At 32.7% G+C, this 15,649-nt stretch overlaps 1 protein-coding gene and 1 long non-coding RNA gene across 2 annotated transcripts; both read left to right on the forward strand.

Moving 5' to 3' along the window:
* Positions 1-8,088: 8,088 nt before the first annotated feature.
* On the forward strand, positions 8,089-9,973 carry LOC142618593 (uncharacterized). The gene is made up of 3 exons (XM_075791535.1): positions 8,089-8,286; positions 8,733-9,059; positions 9,500-9,973. Exons 1-3 carry the CDS (start codon positions 8,211-8,213, stop codon positions 9,682-9,684), a joined length of 588 nt encoding a protein of 195 aa, XP_075647650.1. The 5' UTR covers positions 8,089-8,210; the 3' UTR covers positions 9,685-9,973.
* Positions 9,974-11,105: 1,132 nt separating this feature from the next.
* On the forward strand, positions 11,106-13,793 carry LOC142618907 (uncharacterized). The gene is made up of 3 exons (XR_012841390.1): positions 11,106-11,186; positions 11,659-11,712; positions 13,609-13,793. It is a non-coding gene; the product is annotated as an uncharacterized LOC142618907 (long non-coding RNA).
* The last annotated feature ends 1,856 nt before the right edge of the window (positions 13,794-15,649 follow it).

Raw genomic sequence — 15,649 nt, forward strand, 5'->3', positions numbered from 1 at the left:
TAACGCTTAAGGCGCTTGAAACGATCCTCCGGTTGTGATCCCTGTGACTCTGCATGGTGAGAACCTAGGCCTGCCATGGTATCCCAACCTTTTCTAGACCAGGTTTCCCACAGACGGCGCCAATTGTAAGTGCACAATTGCACCTGGACCCAAAGATAATCACGGGCTCAGGCCCAATGAGCCTTAAACAATAAAATTTGTAGAGTGTGGGCTTGAAACCTAGGTTAGAAGTACTGGGAGCTTGATAACAGGCTTTTATAAACAAACACAAGTAAATAACGAACGATAATGACAAATGGATCTCCTCGGACTCGAGCCGAGGACTACTTCTTTATTATTTCTCTTTCTTCCTTCAAGATTACAATTTCTTAATTTCTTTCTTAGTTTTCCGATCCCCCTTTTCTTTGGCCTTTACCCCCCTTTTATACTTCCTTCCCTGATACTTTTTGAACAGTGACTAGAAGTTTCCACCTCACTATTCAGGAGTCACTTCCCCATTAATGCGGCCAGGGAGGTAGGTGCAGAGTCTTTAATGCGGAGGTGGCAGCCTTTGCTCTAGATATTTTTCTTAACACTAAGGTATCGAGAAGGTTCAGAGTTTCCCCCTTTAACCATTAGTCTTTCTAGAGTTGAGCTTTGACCTTCATAATGAAACTTTGAATTCTCTAGAGCTTGTCCAAGGAGAAGCTCGTCCTCGGCTGTAACCTTGGACCCTCGGCGTATTGGTCAATTCGTAGAGTTCAATTCTGAAGCAGGTCGGCCCTTCATGCTACAGTCCAAAGGCCCATATGCCCATTTGGGTCCTTTTACTCCCCACAGTATCTTTACGAGTTCCTTTATATTTTTTTTTATTAAGTGTTTAAGGAAATAGTTACCATGGTATACCACCTTTTTTTTTTGAGAATGCCATGAAATATCACCTTGGTATACGACCAAATTGATAATCAGATTTTATTGTTTTATGTCTTAACCTATGTTCAATCACTCTCTCCAAAAAATTTTATATTCTTACTTATAAAACTTAATTCTATAGTTATTTGTATCGTTGCATTTTAATATTATCTAATTAAAGGGAAAAATACATGTCAAAATATATTTTTGTCATGCCACCAGACCTAACTTCAACACCTCTTTTTCGGCCCATACACATACAAGTTTTTATAGAGCAGTTATCCTCCACCAATCGATTTGAGGATACCATACTTTCAAAATCTTATACCTTCTATTCATACCAAACAGTAAAAATAATACATTTTATTTTTTGGGTTAAGAGTAAATAAAAGGATATGATTTCATAACTAAATCCCACAGGAAGGGAATATATATATATATATATATATAGATTGTATTTTTTTGCTAAGTAGATAGTAGGGAAGAGGATAGGAGGGTTCAAACGACAAACATTACTAGGACCATAAACTAATATATTAACAAGTCAAGATACCAAGAAAAGGCCATTCATATGTATCACAAACTCAAGTAAAAATAAATGTACTAAAATACCAATAGTTGCTCCACTCAATGGCATTTCCAATTATATCATTTGGTTTGAACAAGGGGATAATATTTTTCAAGGGAGATTTGTGGAGGGAACATTTGAACTTAAGATCCTTTGCTTCGATAACATGATAAATAATTGATTATTAAAAAAATCTTAAACTATTAAAAAAATTTATGAATTTAATAATTTAACCATGACTTTAACACGGGCCCTTGTTTGTTAGGGTCACATGTATAGAGCAACTTCTAATGATGAAAGTGGAATTCAAGTTTTTACATGGGTTTATGAGCCCAGAAGCCCAATCTGAAGCCCACCTTTTGAACATCACTACCAACTTACCAATATTGTCTATCTCACCATCTGGGTTATTTTGTTGCCTACTTATCAAGTATTACTTACAAGAACAAACGAACCAGAAAAAGGTTTAAGCGAAAAAGGATGTCACGCAATCTGTTATGGGAAACCCAATATTAGGCTGGGTTGGGCTTGACCTTTAGCCACAGGTTAAAATAATCTTCCCTTTTTTTTTTTTTTTTCTTTTTTTTTATGAAACTTAAAATAACCTTCTCTTTGAGTCCACAATCTATCTTTGTTATATAAAAAAATAAAAAGGAAGAAGAAGAAAAAGAAAGTCAAATTAATTATGCTTTTGATTCTTGAACTATGCCTCAAAGTTCAATTTCATGCATTGATTGTCAATTATTTCAATATAGTCCTTGGAGTTTCAAAAACGTCCTAATGCCATCCTCATTCTAGCTACTTGATCCTCATCATGCTAATGACAACTGCTGATGTAATAGATGTTTTTCATACACTTGTCCTTACTTTTGTTATAGGAGTAATACTTATGTGATATGTTAGATCACATGTTGGTCTCGTAAAATCGGTATATATAAAAAAATATGTAAATTTAATTTCTTTTAAAATAACATATTAATAACAAATACAAAAATTATGTAGGGACATGGCACCAAAAACTCAAGGAACACATTGGCCCAAGATGTACCTTTCCGAGAAAATGATTTAAACTGCAGAAGCAAGTACCCTGGAAACCGACCTTATAGGGACCATCACCCTCGGTCCAAGCATGAATGGACCATTTGAACCATCCAAGATAAATGTCCATAGACATAATGGCATCCCACTGAGGTACGAACTATATTTGAGGATACCCAAAGGCCTAAGGCATCCCGTCGAGGTATGCATACTATTAAAGGATTACCAAAATGCCTAAGGCGTACCACCAAGGTACTCATAATGTTCAGGTATGCCCTCCAAATCTTCCTGTTGAATCCACAATAATCCACTTGACGTAATTGCATTCAATGCAATAGATAATTTATCATGAATAAAACAAAAAGGCTCAAAAGTCTCCGTTCATCATAACCTCAACAAAAGAATAGCCTAATGGGACAAAAAAGCTGTATAACCATACCAGGAAATGATCTATTGTGGCACAAGGTGGAGAAGAAAATAAGAACCACACACCGGATAAGAATGAGGAAGAATGAGAAGAAAAGGTATAAAAGGGAAAGAAGACAAACAACGATGGGTGTGTGAAACATTAGGAGTGAAAATTGTAATCAAGGGAATGATATGAATAAGAGTTTTCATTTTTTAAGTACTAGTATGAGTGTAAGTTAAATTATGGATTCTTGTTCAAACCTCCCATTGCGGATTGTCATAAGCCCACAATCTAAATTAATTGTGTACTTAGAGAAGTTATCAACCTCGGATTAATTTCTTAATTCTACAAATTACATTTAAAATCCTATAGTTTTGGGGGTGTCCAAATTAAACATTGTAATTTCAAAAGTAACAAATTAAATCTCGAAATTTCAAAAAAAAAAAATCAAATTCCATAATTTTAAAAGTAACAAATTATGTAAATCGTAAGATTCTAAATGGTAGGACTTAAAATATAATTTTTCCTATAAAATATTTGATGTCCATAAATTCTTATGTTATTGAAACCAAAATGTGCCTTGCATTATATAGATATTTAATTGTTTATGAAAAGAATCTACTACAAAGTACAAATTAGGTGAAAGTTGTCATGAGTTTTGTGATTTAGTAGTATTGTAGTCTAAACTTTCAAAAATCAAGGTTCAAATTTCCCATCCCCATTGAGTTCAAGTGAGAGCTTCGTAATAATAGTATTTTTTTGTGGTGTCCCAATCTCTATGTTTGTAGTTCAAATCTCACACCTCCCCCCTCCACTATCTACTTATTCCAACAACAACAAAAAAATTTCAAAAAATATTATTTCCTTATTATTGTAATTATTTCCTTATTAAAAAAATTAACCATATTGAAAAATTATCAATAATTCATGAATAAAAATTAAATTTCGATGTGCCATATATGAACCAAAATTGTATTTTTGATTGGGGAAAAAAAAAGTCACAACCAGCAAGTAGCAAATTAATTAAACTTTTAAGTTTTAAGTAATTAATTGTCCCATATCGGTAAGGTGTGATATTGAGAAGGGGTTTATCACTTGCTCCGCGATACTAACTGCCGTATGCAGTTTTGGTGTTGGCGTGTGAATGTATTCCCTTATCTCATCTTCTTCCCTATATGTGTGTGTGTGTGTTTCTCAAAAAAAAAAAAAAAAGGTTTTAAGTTTTAAGTTCTGCCTTTACTTTTGGAAGGTGCCTCTGGAGTCTTGGCCATAAAAGCTACAAAACAAAGGATAATATTGTATAAATGGTGATTATGATTTATGGGTGAGCGATTATTTCAAAAGATAATAGAATCAAGACACATAGGGTATGTTTGGTACTATTGTTTAAACAATGATGTTTTCGTTGCCAAGACACATATTTTTACAATATTTTTTTATTTATATGTATTTCTACAATGCTTAAACAGTGTTACTAAAAATCTCTTACCAGCCTCATAATTTAAGGTGATTTGGGATCAGGCTGCTGAAAGCCTGAAACACTGTTTTTGTAACAACAATTTTCGTACCAGTTCAGTTTTTTACCCTCACCTTTTACTTCCTTAGCAAATGGTCAAGAGTAGAATAGTTTTTTTTTTAACCGTTGAGAATAGAATAGTTGATTGTGCTTAGTTGAATTAACTTCACCATGGGTGTCAACATCAAAATCAAATCAGTCAGTTTAGTGATCAAGATGGAGCCTATTGTGTTCACGAAAGTTTGGGATCTAAAAAAACAAATAGAATATAAAAGTACATTAAACAGCATATCCTAGTTTCAATTCATCCCATAATCATGGGAATTGCTAAAGTTTTCAACTCCAATTGATCAAAGTTACAGTCCACTATATTAACAACTAACTCCGTCCCCGTTATTCATGCCCCCTAACAAAAATAATATTGATAATTTGTAACCTTTGCCCCGCAAACACCGGAGAAGAAAAGTCCAAGAAATTGAACTAATGGCTGACTAATACCAAATTTATTTCCCATATATATCAAAGTTCAACTCATAACTAACTCTATATAGATTATAGACTATAGACTATCATTATGGAGCCCCCAATACGGCCATACCCCAGTCCCTTTGCTCGCTAATGTCGTCGTGGGGTTAGGGTATAGCTATGGTTTTATGGTTGCCTTTCTTGCAAGTCCAATAGGAGAGTATTTATTATGATTATACTCAAGTAGGGATGTCATTCCAGACGTCATCTTCTCTTTATTCTTCTTTTATTATATATTAATAAAAAAAAATGTTCTTATGGAGGAAATATTTTATACATCCGATATATGTATTATCTTTCTAATAAATTTGGAGATTTTACATTGTAGGACTCATATGTTGTGGTGGGTTCTAGTTAGATTAACGGATAAAGTCTTATGTCGTCAAATGAGAGATATAAGTTTCAAACCTTGCATACACAAAAAAACTAATTGGTGTCTTAATTTGATGATAATAATTAGTAATCATCATAGAGCGGGTTTGAGAGAAATGATATGTATGTTAGATATATGAGATACATATCAGTCCTTAAGGCCGAGCAAAATATTTCATTTCTATTTTTTTTTTTCAGTATTGTTAGTGGAGGAAAATAAAGAGTAGCTTCATAGAATTTTTCCTTTTATTTTCTTAGGAAATGCTTTGTTTGACCAGAAACTTATTTTCTTAGGGAATGCTTTGTTTGAGTTTGACCAGAAAATTGGTTCGTTTTTTAAGTCGGTCTTACATTGAGATACAATCATTAAAGGCAGGTCCTCCTTTCTTGCGTTCCTAACACTGCCAAGAAATCATTGCCAAGAAAGTGGAAAACTATTAACTATACCGTTAAAATTCATGTTTCTCGTATTGATTCCATTGCTTATTATGAACAACATAGGAACAAAAGATGCTCTTGGTTTTCGTAACTGAAATCTCTTGCGCAATGTCGTATACGGCAATCTCTCCTCTCCCTCTCTCTAATCTCTATTATCTAGTCTTTATAGGCTTAAGCTTGATTAAAATTTATGGTCTTATACTCTTATTTCAAATTGATAAGACTAGTAAACACTTATAACCTCTTGAATTCCAAATGCACAACTAGATAATTGGGTGATATATATCATTACGCACCCTTGACACGATAGTTACTCAATAAGTATAAGTGTCTATGAGATATGTGAGGGTAAAAACCGGAGTTCAAGCCTTCAAGAATGAATTTACACATTTATACACTTATGATAGAATTTCTATCTTGTAATAAAAAATAATTATCTTGTAATAAAAAATAAAAATTGGGTGATAAATAAAAGACAAATAGATTTCTAGGCTTGCATTTACGAGTTATAGCTTCTTGAAACCCAAATTTGCTACTAGTTTGAGGATAAGAAAAGGCCACGCCAATAGATTTCTAGGCTAGTGTCTAAGAGCCGCCTTCATTTAATATTTGATCAGAAGTGTAAGGTACAAAAAATAGTTAATGAAAGAAGTGTTGTCGGGGGTATAAGAATTGGGTCTTGCTGACTTATATCTTGAGCAATTAATTTCCTAGGTGACTAGTTGCAACTTGCAATTTCCATTCAATGTCAAATTCCCCAATTTTTGTCATATTTCACTTTAACTTTCATATATTTATCACATGATTGAAAAATAAGCATGTAATTAATGAGTAATCATGTGATAATCTTATTAAAGCAAGCATAATGAATCTTAGAGAACTTCTTAAAGCAAGGGGCTTAGGGCAAGCTGCAACTCACCCTATAATATATAGTATTAAAAATTAGAATAAAATGATCATATATAGTATTAAACTTATGTAAAAATTTTAATATGCATCTAATTAAGTTTATTTTTTCTAACAATTCAATCAATTATGTATTTTTTTTATGATTAATAAAATGTGTTTATTTTTAAATATATTTATGTGTATGCATGAGTATAATGCTAGTCTAACAAAGGTGAAGAAGAAAAAAAAATTCGGAACACAATAAAAATTTACAATAGTTTCATAACATTCTTAAATTTTCCCTCAAAAAAAAAAAAAAATCTTAAATTAACATACTACTTCACATATGTGTTCACTACAATTTGTAATTTAATTTTTTTGATAAAGTGATAGATTAATTTGAAAATATTATAATTTTTTATTGTACTCTTAACATAACTTAAAAGAAAAGTACTTAATTGGTTTGAAAAGTTGCTCCTAATAAGGAACACATTTCTCGAGTTAACGGTAAGGAACCAAATTTTCAAAGACATTAGGCTCTGGATTCTTTTCATTCTCATTTTGTAAGGAGGAAGTCAAATCAGTTGAGGAGTTTACATTCTTATTATTTTATGAACAAAGTTTGGTCGCAAACTTAATTGTAGCTTAAGACTACAAATACTTTTTTTTTAAAATAGCATTGTTACATATTTTGAAAATCTAATCATTGAATTGTATGTTCTTTATTTTTTTAATACACATGTCAAATTTTGTGTCAATTAGATGTTATTTACTATGTGATCCATAAACTTATTTTTTAAGCATAATTTTAGACTAAAAAAGTTTTCAATTTAAACAATTGATTAATGACATAACTATTAACCTTTAATCTCCTGAAAGTTTTGTAAGCAAGGTAGATATAAGATGATAATGTGATCTATATTGATAGATTTGTTAAAATTCAAATCTAATAGAAAGATATTGAGTGAAATTATAACTTTAAGCTACAATAAAGTATGTAGCCAAACTTTATTCTTACTCTATTCTTACAAGGCACATGCGAGAACAAAAATCAGCATCGATCGTGTAAACAATTTTCAAATAAGCAACCTCTAATGTACAGTGCCGACCAAATTATATATAATTATTGAAAACCATATTTTTGTTTTTACATGCCGGTGGCATGTATGTTACAGCCATGCCTCCGCCTTTGATAGCGGCAGTCATTGACTAGTAATTACCAATCTTCTGGGGCCTCATAACAAAAAAAAAAAAAAAAAAAAAAAGGCCCTGACAAACTCAAGTTCTTCATGGTGGGGTCACACAAAATGGGCCATAGCTTCACTAGTTTCTAAAGTAAGGTTCACCAAGACTTTTCGCATTTCTTAAAATTGAAATTACATTCTACGTGGTCACATTTTTTGAAATCTACAGTGCATAGAAGCTGCTATAAATGGTCCTAACGACCCATGAAACTTCACAGCATTCCTCCAAGTAGAAACACAAAGTTTTACTAGCTTTACGAGAGCCCTATAGCTAATTTGGCCTCAGCACCAGCTCTTCTTTTTCACGTTTAGAACAGTGCAATGGCCTCTCATATTAGCTTGAAGACCCTGGCAGTCTTGGTTCTTGCAATTGCCCTCTGCGTTCAAGGCACTCTAGGTATGAACATAATTATTTCCAACGCCAAAACCAATTTATTAAACTTACATTTTTTTTTTTCTTCCCTTACATTCACTCATCACTTATTTCTTGATGCTACAAAAATTTAGTTTTTTTTAGCTATCTTACAATTCAATGGTAGAATTTATCATTATATTCATAAATCCAGAAAATTTTCTTTCTTTACATGCATTTTTTTCTTGAAAATGAACCATTTGAGATTCTTTTTTCGCTCATTTGGAATGTGATATATAAAGTTACACTACAACTTTATATACCATTTGAAATAAATGCGTTTTGTGTCAAATCTTAAGGTGTATTTAGTGCCTTAAAGTTTTAAATAACGTGATAATCTACACATTGTGAAATCCAAAAACTAAACTTTTCATATACTTCTCCAAACCATAGCACTTCATCTGTTTTTTTTTTTTTGTTGGTGGTTGCAGGAGCAATAACATGTGAGAATCTGGACGAGAACACATGCGCATTCGCAGTGTCATCCTCCGGCAAACGCTGTGTGCTTGAGAAGCACGTAAAAAGGAGCGGAGAGGAAGCATACACATGCCGTACATCAGAAATTGAGGCAGACAAAATACAAGATTTGATCGAGACTGACCAGTGCATCAAAGGATGTGGGCTTGACCGTAAAACACTTGGAATCTCATCTGACTCTCTCCTTGAGCCTCGTTTCACAGAAAAGCTTTGCTCAACTCAGTGCTATGGAAGCTGCCCTAACATTGTTGACCTATACTTCAATCTTGCTGCTGGTGAAGGTATAAACATAAATTATCAAAAGACCAACCATTTAAATAAAAATACCTTCTCACCATGAGTATATTCATTTTATAGTCAACCAATTAAAGTATATCCCACACCATTTTTTTCCTTATAAAATAACTAAAGTTTTTTTAAAAAACATGACATATAATAAAGAATTTTTATTCCAATTATTTACGCTACAAGCTTAGTGCATGCAAGCCATATTAATTGATACCCTGTTTGTGGAATGCTAGGATTAACAAATTTCACTACCTTTTTAATAAATTATTAAGATGATAAACTGTGATTACTATAACATTAATTTATGGTACAAAAATGAAAGTCAATTCAATGGTTTTAGAACAAGTAATGAGATATTTTGTATTGCTATATTTAATGTTGATATTTATGTACTCATTCAACTTTTTTTTTCTTTTTTTGGTTGTCGATTTAGGTGTATTTCTACCCAAATTATGTGAAGCACAAGGAGCAAATACGCGACGAGCAATGTCTGAGATCAAAAGCTCTGGTCATGTTGCTCCAGGACCTGTGCAGCCTGGGAAGTTGGCGGGTGCACCAGGACCCGTGCTGCCTGTGGAATTCACTATTGCACCAATTGTTGCCCCAGCACCATACTAAATTCACAGTAAAAAAGAATTGTACACGAAGCTTGATTAGTGTTTAATTAGGTTACAATAATAAGTCACACCAGGGTCTGTAATCTCATTGATTTGGCCTGTGCAATCACGTTGATTATGACTCCGGTGTGTTGTATTGAATAAGGTGTACCTTTAAAGTCACCATGTGCATTAGAAATAGTATGTTATACTGTAGAAGGTTGTGTGTCTTGTGTGGTGTAATAGTCATTTTTATGTTCTTTTATTGTATGGTTTGGAAATTAGAAAGAGAAAAGGTTTATTTAGCAATAGTTTCCTCCGTGATTGTCGATGAATGTAAACGAAAGAAATTTGAAGTCAAATCAAACCGATCGATATATATATATATACAATTATTCTTCTATTTTTGCTTTTATATATGTATCTTAGCTTGTGGAATGAAATGGGACACGCAATATAGACAATTTGATACATTTTCTAACAGTCTTTCTTTCCAACCAAGTCAAGCAGTCCAAATCAAATTCTGTTATTTGGTTTGAACACTGAATAAAGAGAGGTTGAATGTTTACTTCTTCTTTTTTTTGAGAGGCAGGCCAATCAGGCCAATTTATTTAATTGCTAAGAAATCAGAAACATAGTAGTTGTAAATATAAGGAGGAACCGATTCCATCCAAACTAAAATAAGAAAAGAAAGTCTTGCGCTCCGGGGTAGAGCATGTAATGAAGCATTGTCTTGCCAACGTGTCTGAGAGAGAAAAATACAGAGTGTCCCTTAAAGTCGAATACTAAACCAAAGCGAAGAGGAAGAATTGAAGAAATGGCCCATCTTACCAAAACTCATGCCTTGATTGGAATGGCTTGGGACTCAATGGTTTATACTTTACACAGTCAAAATCAACCACCTTAACTTTAAGTGCTCCATTTCATTTTTTCCTCGCAATATCTGATATAATAAAATTCATCATGTTACTCCTCTAGTCCTCTTTCATGTGACCCCACGATACTTTAGCAGACATGACACTCATTTATGAATCTTTTGTGGTTCAATAAGACAAAGATAAACATTCAAGAGTGCATTTTTCCCCCTTTGATATCCTCGTATCAAAAATCTTATATTAACGTTTTGCTAATGCATAGAGATCAGTGGATAATCTATATATATATATAATAGACAAAGCTGAGAGAAAGTTAGTTCATATATTTAAGGGCGTGCTGACAAATAGGATAACTACCTATTTAAAATTCAGACATGTGTACACTTTTTTTTTAAAAATCCGTACGGTACAATGGTTGGATTTTTAACCCTGCCACGTCTGACAATTAAAAAGCAAGAAGGGTTACATTAAAAAGGGAAAAAAAATCTCTCCCTCTCTCTCAGAGAACAATGACGAAGAAGAGGAAGTTGCGGCAGAAGTAGAAGTGATGCAAGCAGTGTCCGAAGACGATTGCGTGGTTCTCTAATCCTACCCTCCCCACCTCCACCTCCTCCTTAAGCCTCGCACTGCCGACGTCGCCTCCCAACAGGTCTCTCTCTCTCTACTATTTTCTATATCTGTTTGGTTGCCCAGAAAACGATGGAAAGTAAAACCAAAACCCAGAAAAGATAAAAGATAAACCTTTGAAATCGAATCAAAAGACCACACCTTCTGCTGTACCTAAATAAGTTGTGCTAATTTCTTCCCTTTGCAATCACATCGCTTAAAAAAAAAAAAAACCTATGTTCAAATTCCTTTCAATATCTTTCACTCTACTTTGTGATTAAGGAAAACAAAAACTTCGATTGATGTATTCCTATTCATTTTCCGACTTTTTCCCCCGCAAATTAGATCTGTTATATGTTTCAAACTTTTACAATTACAGGTGGGTTTGGTTCCAGAAATTAGGGTTAAGGAATTTGAAATTCTGATATGTGAGTATATTTTTAGATATTTTTAGTAATGGGTTTGTTTAAATTCGACTCTTTTGGATTTAAAACATTCAATTTCTTTCTCTGCAGAGATGAAGTGGAATCTTTCTTCAATCTGGAGTCTCTAATTTCATCAAAGCAAAGGTATCAATTTCTTTTCCTAATATTCTCCTACTTTTTCCTCTCTATTTGTTGAAATCATGGAAAACCTCTGCAAAATGAAATCTTTTAAATCCTTTAAACTAAATCATTTCACTTTAATTTTCAAGTTTTGTTTTCTCTCTTACATGTTCCCTTATTTGTAAGGGGGATTGAAATTGTGGGGTTTTGAAATCAAAAAATATTTTGTTATTTTGTTTATACATTGTAGATTTTAGACGATATTTTTTTTAAAAGATAATTTTAAGTCATGATTTTGTTATTTTTGATGTTGGGTTTTTCTAGGTTTTACATGTTTCAAATTGTTAAATCTGAAAGTATAATGTTCTTTGTACGAAATTGATTACTTTGTATGTTATGATAGAGAATAATTTTCTCAGCGATTTACTTATCAAAAAAATATATATCAGAGATTCCTAGGTGTTGGTTTTGGTGTGTACAATATTTGGTTTTTTGGGTTTTTCATGTTGTATGCTGTTCTTGAAAATTCATTGAGAATCTTTTTAGTACTATGAAACAAAAGTGTAACAATAGTAAAAGGAATTGTAACCAGTTTTGAAGGTTTTAAATTGTTCTGTTTAAATTAAATTTGTTAGTTTACTTTGCTAATCTGTGAATTGTGGTGATAAGTAGAGAATTGCAACCATTTATAATATTTAAATACCATGAAATTTCAGCAAGTTGAGATGATCAGTAGAGAATCTATCATGCAGTCACATGAGAAAATTCAATAATTCAAGGCTTTATACAGTACTTAACTCAATTGAAATGATTTCTTTTTCAATTTGTGAATAATAGAAGTATTTGTTTTGCCTAATTCATAGTGTAATGTACCAAGTTTCTTTGGTCAGTTTTCTTAATCCTCTTATACTTTAAGGTCTATTTTGGAAGAGAATTATGGGTGGAAAAAGGTTATAAATAAAGGGGTTCACACATTGAAGAAGCCACAATATTGGTTTATGTTTTTAGTAAAGTATGGTATTTGGTCTTGCTACTTTTTGAAAGTACTACAATTTGACAGTGTGCATGATATTCTGTTTTTGTTTCAGACTTTCAGTAGTGTTATATTGATCCTGGAGTTTCCTATGGGGAGGAGATGAAACCACTAAAGAGAATATATAGTGCACAATTATAAAATATTGTGTTCTCTGTTAGTGCTTCTTTTAGGTACTATTTATCTATTTCATTATGCTATTTACCTCATTCGATCCCTTTTCTTTTGTACTGTCTGAAAAAAAAATTATTTCAAGGTTATTACTTGAACACCAAATGAAAAAAATTACAGCTGTATGTTTGTTTAGTAATTTTGTTTAGCAAGTCAATGTATTGAAGTATTGTGATAGTTAATCTGCAAGTTGGTATGGATGCTTGACTTTTATACCCAACTTTAATGGCTACATTATGGTGATTTTTAGTTATTTAAGTTGAATACCTCTATTTATCCTAGCCGGGGACAAATGATTTATTATTTGGGTAGAGAATAAAAGGATGATTCAAAGAGCTACAAAGATAGGATAGCAACAAATTGGTAATTGAATTAAAAATTGGGGTGCATAATTATATTAGAAATGCGTTAGATTTAACAGATGGCTTGGTCAATTCCAAAGCTCTAGATGGAGTTAGATATGTGTGTGTGTGTATTACATTTGTGTTTTAACATTTGATATCAGTACGATGCTTACAGTAGAGTTGTTTTTGGGTTTGATTAACTTAAAGATATGTAACTATAAATATCTTTCTTAATAGTTCAATGATTGATGTCCAAATCAAGTGAAAACCATTATAAAGAATTAGGTAGATGGTAAAGAGTAAAGCACCCTGCAGTCTGCATTGCTCAATACCAAGAAAGGGATTTCAATTGGATTAATATGCATGTTGCAGGAAGTGCAAGGATACAAAGAGGAAAGCTTTAAGACAAATAGCTCAAACTCAACAACAAAAGTAAGATGGAATCCAAATTTTCTCTCTGATGTTTTCTTTTAGAATGTATGGAATTATTATGTTGTACATTGAGGATATTCTTATTGAATTATGAAGGAACTATTCAATTTATTTGTTTTTATTTTCTGCAAAAAAATTGTCTAACAGTATAAGGAGTTATGGCATTTTTTGTGGTGTTAAAGTGATAGAATGACTTTGTATATATGAAAGTAAAGACTTCATCTTTACATAGTCTAAAATTTTGCCAATTGGTGCATTCCTTGCAATATTCTTTTGTTTTTAATTTTTTTTTTCTGTGAGACTACTTACTATTGTAGTTTGATGTAATTCATAGATTACTACTATAGGATTTGAATTTCATGATATTTTAATTATTAATTATTGTTAGTTGAAGACACCGATACTTGCTTCTAGCAAAAACAAATACACCTATTATCTCTCTTGGACCACCTTGAATTAATTTTGAATATCTTTTCGAAATTTGGAACATGGTTGAAATAATTAACTCTTGGAGTTAAAAGGAAAAAAAAAAAAAAAAGAATCACTTTCTTTGATGTGCTTGAGTGCATGTGTGATGAAGAAAGACTTTTTTTTTTTTGTGGTCTATTTCAAGATTAGATTTCATAGTTTTCTTTCTTGCAAGTTTTTTTAAAATATATTTTTTGGTATTATCTAACTCTAAAATGTTTAAATTTTCACCTACAATTTGTCTTTTGTAATGAATAAAAGTGTCCCGCACATTGTGCGGGTTATAAGCTAGTATGTATAAAAAAAAAAGGTGTGTACATGGATAATTAGAGGCTAAGAGTCGTTATACATATTAAATGAATAAGTTTAGAAACAAAACTTGTTCCACAACTGTTAAAATGACAAGTAATGAATAGTAAAAAAAGAAAAAGAAAAAAGGTAAATGGTAGGTATATACATTCACGATAACGCAATATCTCAACAAATTGTGCCCATACAAAATTGTGTCCATAACAAAATTGATATTAAATAGTTTAGGGATTCTGTTATGTTATGACCTCTGACTTTTCTAAATAAGGGGTCTAAAACAATTAATGCATGGGTGGGGCTTAGGAATTGCGTTCTGTATGGGGGCAAAGGACTGGGTGAGGCGTAGAGTTATGTTGAATTCTATATAGTTTTAAATTATGGAAGATGATTCTCTTTTCCTTAAATTACACGCCATTGAGCTCAAGACTTGAGTTAAGGAATAACGTCCGCCAATTAGTGCAACAGAAGAGAAATTGCCTCATTTAGGAAAAAATGATATTGTGTATCAAATATATGTAACTACTATCTCTAATAAGGAAAAAAGTTTAGGTGGTCTCAACTCTCGAGCAATGCATAGGGACTGTCTTACAATTGCCCCTCAAATAAGCCCACAAGGGTGGACCACTACAAAAAACGCGCTTTTGGGCCGCGTTTTTTAGCCACGTTTTTGTAAAACGCAACTACAGATAGGGGTTTTGAACCGCGTTTTACAAAAACGCAGCTCCAGGAAACACATATAGCCGTGTTTTTAAAACGCGGCTATAGACCCGCACTGAAGCCGCGTTCTTTGGTGTTGAGGCTGCGTTTGCCTGGTAGGATTTCAGCCGCGTTTTTAGAAACGCGGCTCCAGGGATTTTTTTTTTTTAATTATTTCTGGAGCGGCGTTTAAAAAACGCAGCTCTAGACCCGCAGAAACTGCGTTTCGTTAAACGCAGGTCCTAAATGTTGAAGCCGCGTTTGATTAAACGCAGCTCTAGACATGTTGAAGCTGCGTTTAATCAAACGCAGCTTCAACATGTCTGGAGCTGCGTTTAATCAAACGCGGCTTCAACATTTAGTATAAATATTAAAAAAAAAAAAATCCCTAAATCATTCCTAAATTAGATCGCAAAAAAACCCTAAATCAGAAACCCCTGCTCCTCCATCGACTCCTTCTTGCTCTCTCTCACTCACCTGCCCAAACCCAAACTCTCTCTCATTTCGA

The sequence above is a fragment of the Castanea sativa genome, chromosome 12 (assembly GCF_040712315.1).
Source record: "Castanea sativa cultivar Marrone di Chiusa Pesio chromosome 12, ASM4071231v1".
NCBI lineage: Eukaryota > Viridiplantae > Streptophyta > Magnoliopsida > Fagales > Fagaceae > Castanea > Castanea sativa.

Coding starts and splice junctions, on each gene's coding strand:
- LOC142618593 (XM_075791535.1), top strand. CDS start 8,211: ATGGCCTCTCATATTAGCTTGAAGACCCTGGCAGTCTTGGTTCTTGCA. Junction 8,287..8,732: donor CTGCGTTCAAGGCACTCTAG/GTATGAACATAA, acceptor TGGTGGTTGCAG/GAGCAATAACATGTGAGAAT. Junction 9,060..9,499: donor CAATCTTGCTGCTGGTGAAG/GTATAAACATAA, acceptor TTGTCGATTTAG/GTGTATTTCTACCCAAATTA.